The sequence below is a fragment of the Cibotium barometz genome, chromosome 28 (assembly GCF_041138505.1).
Source record: "Cibotium barometz isolate CiBa-2024 chromosome 28, ASM4113850v1, whole genome shotgun sequence".
Classification (NCBI taxonomy): Eukaryota; Viridiplantae; Streptophyta; class Polypodiopsida; order Cyatheales; family Cibotiaceae; genus Cibotium; species Cibotium barometz.
Genome location: NC_141073.1, coordinates 51176515 through 51184168, shown reverse-complemented (window position 1 = coordinate 51184168; position 7654 = coordinate 51176515). Strand labels below are relative to the sequence as shown.

At 51.4% G+C, this 7654-nt stretch overlaps 2 protein-coding genes across 2 annotated transcripts; both read right to left on the bottom strand.

Moving 5' to 3' along the window:
- Positions 1-2949: 2949 nt before the first annotated feature.
- Positions 2950-4401, bottom strand: LOC147622904 (serine/threonine-protein kinase PEPKR2-like). The gene has a single exon (XM_086822515.1). The coding sequence runs from the start codon at positions 4393-4395 to the stop codon at positions 3544-3546; it is 852 nt and encodes a 283-aa protein (XP_086678641.1). The 5' UTR covers positions 4396-4401; the 3' UTR covers positions 2950-3543.
- A 973-nt stretch (positions 4402-5374) lies between these two features.
- On the bottom strand, positions 5375-6846 carry LOC147622903 (calcium-dependent protein kinase 20-like). Its single transcript, XM_086822514.1, has one exon. It carries the CDS (start codon positions 6784-6786, stop codon positions 5383-5385), a length of 1404 nt encoding a protein of 467 aa, XP_086678640.1. The 5' UTR covers positions 6787-6846; the 3' UTR covers positions 5375-5382.
- Positions 6847-7654: the final 808 nt, after the last annotated feature.

Here is a 7654-nt window from a genome sequence, read left to right as displayed (position 1 = left end):
TAATTTTTTTTAAAAATTTTCTACTCTGCACTTATTCTACTTTGGAAGCACATCAAAATGAGCACAAATTTACACTAAAATGCTAAGATTTTGAGTCAAAGATAATAATTAAGTAGATATCTCATACAAAATCAAAATGAGTCATGACTCAAGAGTCAGGACTCAGGAGCCTTAAGGAGGCAAAATGAAAATACAAGGACGGACTCAAATGAGTCAATGACAAAAAAGTGCTGAAGACTGGAGGCTAGAGGCTAGAGCTAAGTAGTAAGGCCCATGAATCATGATCCATGAATGATCATCCACGTGAAGTGCTCGCCTCATGGTCATGGGTAGCTTGTGCGGCTGCCAAAGAAGCATCAAGCTCATCCTCAGTCTCATCCTCACTGGCATGCTGCTCCTGCACCCCATCCTCCCGTTGCTCTTCTTGTTGACTCATCTCCCACTCGGTGAAGGAATCTGCCTTCTTGGTCATGCTCTTGCAAAGCATTCGCAAGTTCGCGCTGACGAAGACAAGGTCATTGGCACGCTCTACCCCGAGTCGGTTCCTCTTCCTAGAGGCAATGTGGCTGTAGGTACTCCAAAGTTGCTCCAAGCAAGAGGAGCTGACGGCCTGGCTAAGTATGCGGATGGCAAGCTGCTGCAGCTCCGGTCCATCTGAACCAAAGTCCTCCCACCATAGAGCAGCACCAACTTTGGAGCGGTCAACCTGTGCATCATGACAGCCATAGGAGCCATGAAACGACCTGTACATCGAAAGCTGGTCCCTGATCTTGCGCCTAACCGATGCATCAGGCACAAGACGATCCAAGATGATCCTCCATCCAGCGCTCACCTCCCGGTCGCTCTCCTGCTTGTTGCCTTGGAATTCTGGGTCCACCACATAAGCTGCTGCATGCAATGGAGAGTAGTAGGAATTCCACCTTCCTAGACACAAGGCATGGATCTCCTCGTATCTGTCTTCGTCAGGCACGAAGTCTTTCAACTTCTCTATCATGCGATCCATGGCCTCGTAGACCTTGCCTATGCATGGCTGCATAGCGTCTACAATCCTCAACAGGTGGACTATGGGCCTCACCATAGCATCTGTGGTCTTCACACGCTCCCACCAAGAGGCGTCATCCGCCCGTAGCCTACACTCTTGGCCAGTGTTTGTATGGGACTCTTGCATGGCGACAAACTCGTCGCTAAGGAAAAGCCCCCTCAAAGCACCACTACAATCCTTCAACCGGCCCAACATGAGAAAGTTGTAGGCGAACCGGGTGTCGGAATATTTGAGAAGAGAGAGACAGGACCTCTTGTTGAACTCATGCCGAAGTCTTTGGTGGTTGAGGACAAAGGAGACCATGGTGTTGGCCTCCTCAATGAGCGGGCTGATCCATGGTAATGCCCCGATGTCCTTGAGGAGGTTGTTTAGGCAATGAGCCATACAAAAGGACACCGTGACATGTCCATACATACCTTGGAGAATAGCTCCCGCCGCCCTATTGGAAGGCTCCCCATCCGCAACAAAGCCGACTACATGCTCGGGGCCAACGATCTCCATGGTGGTAGCCCACTCCGCCGCAAGCACATCCGCGCTCTTCCCAGTGCCGGATGCATCATGAGATGAGATGAAGTACATCTCTCCACGGGAATATGCAACCATGCCGTGAATACTCCTCTTGCGGGTGTCACTCCATCCATCCACAATGAGGGAGACTCCGTTCCTCTCCCATTGCCGCTTTGTGTTGTCGGCCGCTTGCTCTACAATGCGCTTCTCCTTGTCGAGCAATGTAGTGCGCAAGCTCTCGGATGAGGGGGGCGTATAGGTTGAGCCATACTCCCCAATCTTCTTAACCATTACCTTGAAGTATTCCGACCTATTCAAGAAAGTAATTTACTAATGAGAAGGAGACTAGGATGATGAAAACATGAATGATGAATTGGCAATGATCGATTGCACTTACCTAGCCGCTTGAAAGGCAATGTGGTCGTGGAAGAAGAAGCGGGCCACCGCCATATCCACCTCCTCCTTCAACTTGGGGTTCCAATTCTCCCCAAGTGTAGATTGTCGCCGTGGGCCACGTAATGATTGAGAGGCCGTGGAGATGGAGGGTGCCGGTGTCGTGGATGGAGTAACATTCCGACTTGATGGCGAAGGTGATGGTGTGCATGATCCCGATCCACCACATGACTCCATGGTAGAGGCTTGAGTTCCTCTCCCCATCGTCGCGGGATCCACGGCCACTCGTGGTGTCCTTCTTGTCGCTTCGACCGCTTCGTAGACGCTAAGCTTGTCAAGAAGTTCCCGTCTCTTCTCGGGCGTGACATTCGTGCAAAACCTCACCTCATGCCCACTCTCATGCAAGAGGTGGGCTCGCACTTTGTCGGCGCCACCCGTTCGCCGGTACGGGCAAAGCTTGCATACCCATGGCCGAGAACCGCCTCCATGAACGGATGTGGTGTAGTTTACCTCCTCCCACCATGTCCATCCCGTTGTCCTTCTACGAGAAGCCCCGGCACGTGAGGAGGATGCCATGGTTGAAGATGGCTTGCCGCTTGACTCTTGAGCCTTGAGGAGTGTGAGAGAGAGAGAGAGAGAGAGAGAGAGAGCCTTGAGGAATGAGAGAGAGAGAGAGAGAGAGCCTAGAGGCTTGGAAGTTGGAAGAGTCAAGACTCAAGTGGCTTGAGGGAGAGGTGAGAGCCTAGGCCCTAGAGCTTGGAACTTGGAAGTTGGAAGAGACTCGAGAGAACTTGAGAAGATTCAAGAAGCTTGAGCAATGAGCAATGAGCAATGAGCAATGAACTTGTGTGTGGCAGCTTGCAGCCTTGTGGGCTCTTATATAGATAGGCAAGAGAGAGAGAGAGGGCCAAGGCCCAACAGCCATAAACGGCTAGTAGAGCCCAAGCCCAACAGCCATAAACGGCTACAGTGGGGCAGGCACGCGGCACGCAGGCGCAACGGCCAGAAACGGGCCGGCGCAACGGCTATCTGCCGTCCCCCGACAGCCGTCCCCGACAGCCGTCCCCCGTCCCTACGGCGTCCCCTGCGCCGTCCCCGGTTTGAAACGCCAGACAGGGGACGTCCGTCCGTCCCCGTCCCTGCGCCGTACCGTGACGGCGTCCCCGCGTTCCTAGGCGCCGTCCCCGCCGTCCCCTGTGACTATGCCCCTTGGTCCTAGGCAAACACCTTCACCACTTGAGCTATCACCTCATTGGCGATGCTACACATACCTTGTCTGTACACATTCCAAAAAAGTGTGCAGGCCCATGTGGGACCCACCCAAAAGGGGGGAGGGGTTGCTACGCAACAGGAGAGCCCCTCTGAAAAGGATCTTGAGCCTTCACGGAACAGCATACCATGCTAGAAGCCAGGAGCCCTGATCTAGCACACAAAACCAGGAGTTGTAGTAATTCGGGCAGGATGAGCGATGGCATCCCAATGTTGTCGGTAGCATTTTCTGCCCATAGGGATGAGGACTCTCGACGTGATCTTGGCATCCTCATCATCCCCGTGATCTGCATCATCAACAACTGGCCGTATTGGTAATCCAGGTAGAGAAGCTAGAGGAGCCGCAACACTGAGGGAGCGATGGCATGTGCCATGTCACCACGACGTTGCTGGTAGCATTTCCTGCTCCTGTGCACACCCGTTTTTCTAGTAATCTTGGGAGCCCTGTCATGTGCTTCATCAACAGTTACCGACTGTGATACAGCTCCATGCTTCAGGTTGGCATCGATCATGGGCTCCATGTTGAGGACAAGCCATGGATGAGACAAGATCTCATCTAGGGTAAGCCTGGAGTCGGGGTCTTTGTAGAGGATGCCCGTGCGAAGGTCTTGTGCTGAAGGGGAGAGGCCAAAAGTGTCGAGTTCGAGCTTGTTGCATAGGATGGCATGATGGATGGCAGAGTCGGGGGCATCATGGGGGAGGCCATCAATAAAAGGCAAAGCAGAGGTAAGAAGCAGGTGAAGGACGACGCCCAAACTCCAAGCATCGGGGCGATGGTCATATTTGCCCCAAATAACCTCAGGAGCATGGTAACAGGAGGTTCCGACTCGATCATGAAGGATCTCTCCGGGGGCAATAGTGGCAGCCAAGACCAAGTCTGCTAGAAATACATCCACATGATCGGCGCCTTCCACTCGATGCAAGAGGATGTTTCCCGGTTTCACGCCCCTGTGGATGATGGCATGGGAGTGGCAAGCGGCAAGTGTGCGAGCAAGGCTAGCCACTATGGGAGAGGACTCGTGGTCATCAAGCTTGAATCGCGGGGGATGAGAATCAAGCTTACCAAGGAGGTCTCCTGCATCACAGAAGGGGGTGAGGAGATGGAAGCAACCATCGCCCTCAATGGTGTAAACCAGGGGTAGGACGCCGGGTATGCCGCTGAGGTGTTGGAGAAAGCAGGACATGTCTCCTTAAGAATTAAGAACATGTCATGACTGTGAGTTCACGTGTTCATGGCATCTGGCAATAGAATACATGGCACATGGGAAGCCACGCCATGTTTCATCATCCTGGCTAAACTATGTTCCAGCAAAAGCCGAGAACATAAGGCCAGACTATGTTCTGTTTGACACATCAATGCCGTTGTATGCAAGGCAGAAGTGCCCTCTCCCTCTATTTTGAGGTGACACTACACATAATGAACATTTCTTGTCTGTACACTTTCCAAAAAAGTGTGCAGGCCCGGGGGGGTGGGCCAAGGCTCATCTATTGACATGATAGCATAATGGTGGTGATCATGAGCTCATGTGGCCATGACATTCCATTAGTAATACACCATAAGCCTCAAATCAGAAAGAGGGTGGGAGCTCATGCCTGGAGGGCAGCAGTGCCTTGAAAGGAGCGAAAACTTGCTCAAAATCTGCAAACCATCACTCAGAGCTATGAGGTCCATTTGGAGGGTACCTTCCCCACCCTCCACATCCTCTACATCAGCTTGTCTTTGGGGTTGCATTCTTACCACATACCATGACCAGCAAGCAGGACATGTTTCCTTAAGAATTAAAGTACATGTCGTGACTGTGAGTTCACGTGTTCATGGCATCTAGCAATAGAATACATGGCACATAAGAAGCCACATCAAGTTTCATCATCCCGGCTAGCACATCTATGTTCCAGCAAAAGCCAAGAAGATAAGGCCAGACTATGTTCTGATTGCTCACAGCCATATTCAAGGTAGAAGTGCCCTCTCCCTCTATTTTGAGGTGATGCTAGCAGCTACACATACTGAACATTTCTTGTCTGTACACTTTCCAAAAAAGTGTGCAGGCCCATGTGGGGCCCACCCAGGCCACTGGTGGGTGTGGTTTCGCTACGGAACAGGCAAGCCCCTCTGAAAAGTATCTTGAACCTTCATGGAGCAGCATACCATGCTAGAAGCCAGGAGCTCTGATCTAGCACACAAAACCAGGAGCTGTAGCAATTCGGGCAGGATGAGCTATGGCAGGCCAATGTTGTCGGTAGCATTTTCTGCCCATAGGGATGGGGACTCTCGACTTGATCTTGGCATCCTCATCATCCCCATGATCTGCATCTTCAACAACTGGCTGTATTGGTAATCCAGGTTGAGAAGGCAGAGGAGCCACAACACTGAGGACATGAGGACGAGCGATGGTGTGTGCCATGTCACCACAATGTTGCTGGTAGCATTTCCTGCTCCTGCGCACGCCTGTTTTTCTAGTAATCTTGGGAGCAATGTCATGTGCGTCATCAACAGTTACCGACTGTGATACAGCTCCATGCTTCAAGTTGACATCGATCATGGGCTCGGTGTTGAGGAGAAACCATGGATGAGACAAGATCTCATCCAGGGTTAGCCTGGAGTTGGGGTCTTTGCAGAGGATGCCCCTGAGAAGGTCTTTGCAGAGGATGCCCCTGAGAAGGTCTTGTGCTGAAGGGGAGAGGCCAAAAGTGTCGAGTTCAAGCTTGTTGCATAGGATGGCAGAGTCGGGGGCATCATGGGGGAGGCCATCAATGAAAGGCAAAGTAGAGGTAAGAAGCAGGTGAAGGACGACGCCCAAACTCCAAGCATCGGCGCGATGGTCGTAATTGCCCCGGATAACCTCAGGAGCCTGGTAACGGGAGGTTCCGACTCGGTCGTGAAGCATCTCTCCGGGGGCTATGGTGGCAGCCAAGCCGAAGTCTGCTAGAAATACATCCTCATGATGGGCGCCCTCCTCCAGTCCATGGAAGAGGATGTTTCCCGGTTTCACGTCCCTGTGGATGATGCGACGGGAGTGGCAAGCGGCAAGTGTGCGAGCAAGGCTAGCCACTATGGGAGCGGCCTCGCGGTCATCAAGCTTGAATTGTGGGGGATGAGAATCAAGCTTACCAAGCAGGTCTCCTGCGTTGCAGAAGGGGGTGAGGAGATGGAAGCAACCGTCATCGCCCTCGATGGTGCAAACCAGGGGTAGGACGTCGGGTATGCCGCTGAGGTGATGGAGGACCTCCGCTTCCCATCGAAGCTGCGCGTCTTGGGATAGCTCCTCTGCACTTAGTTTTCTTTTCCTGGATGAGACTTGATGTTGCAGATCATCAGCGAAACCCGGAGCCTCTAATTTCCTCCTTTTGCTAGCTATGCTCTGTTCTTTCTGCTGTGAGATTGATTGCTGCGGCGAGCGATTACGATGATGAGAGAGGATGATCTTACAAGTGAGACGGATGCCGCGGGGCTGATCGCTACACAGAAGAACTAGCCCCTGTCCACCTTTGCCGAGCTCGCGGAGCGTCTCAAGACCCAATTGCCTCTTTAGCACGGAGCAACAAGAGCACAAATCACTCTCTGTTATGCTAGCCATATAAACTTCTTCTTCTCCTCCTACCTGCTGCAAGCTCTCTGATTTCTTCTTCTTCTTCTGTTGATGCTCGATGTTGTGAATTTGTTCTTCTGATTTTGCTTTTTGACTCTGCTTTTCAGGTGTAAAGTAGAGAGTAAAAAGCCGATGTAGCCCACACGCTAAAAGTCCAAACTTAATTAGATGCCAAAGTGAACTTCGTGCGAAAAGTTTCTCCCAATTTGTCCTAAGGCCGTCCTAGAAATCCAAAATGGCTGGCTGGTTTATATTGAGATTAGGATAAATCAAAACAAACTAAGCATTCACTCTAACAGATTAATTTGACGCTTTTATTTGTGGTACATTAATTAGTGCTCGCTATGCGCGGGCATTAATTAATATTAACCACTAAGGTCAAGGGCTCGTTCCTTTCGCACACCAACCCAGCCCAGCCGCACCCCCCCCCCTCTCCCCTTCATATGCGCCTCAAGGCCCACGGCATCCCCCTCATCTCACGACGGTTGGCCAAGAATGCTTCATAAAAGGGGAATCTCTCCACATCTGCCTACATTGAGGCTAGACAGTAGGATGGTAAAGGGAAAAAATGCACCATTAAAAAACCCCACCAAAAAAAACACAAAGCATTTTATGTCCGTTAATTTCAAGAGCTACGCCAAGTCAAAGGGCTTCAACAAGGCTTTTCACAAGCTCTTGGGCTATGGATTATTGCTGGCAGAGCGGCACCACAAGCAGATCATGCTTCGTCCTGCCTTCTTCCCCAATAAACTCAGGGTAGAGTACTATATTAATTAATAGCCTTCGACTTACAGCTATAAGCTCGACATTCAGCTGCTTACAAGAGAGAGAGAGAGAGAGAGATAGTGGATACATG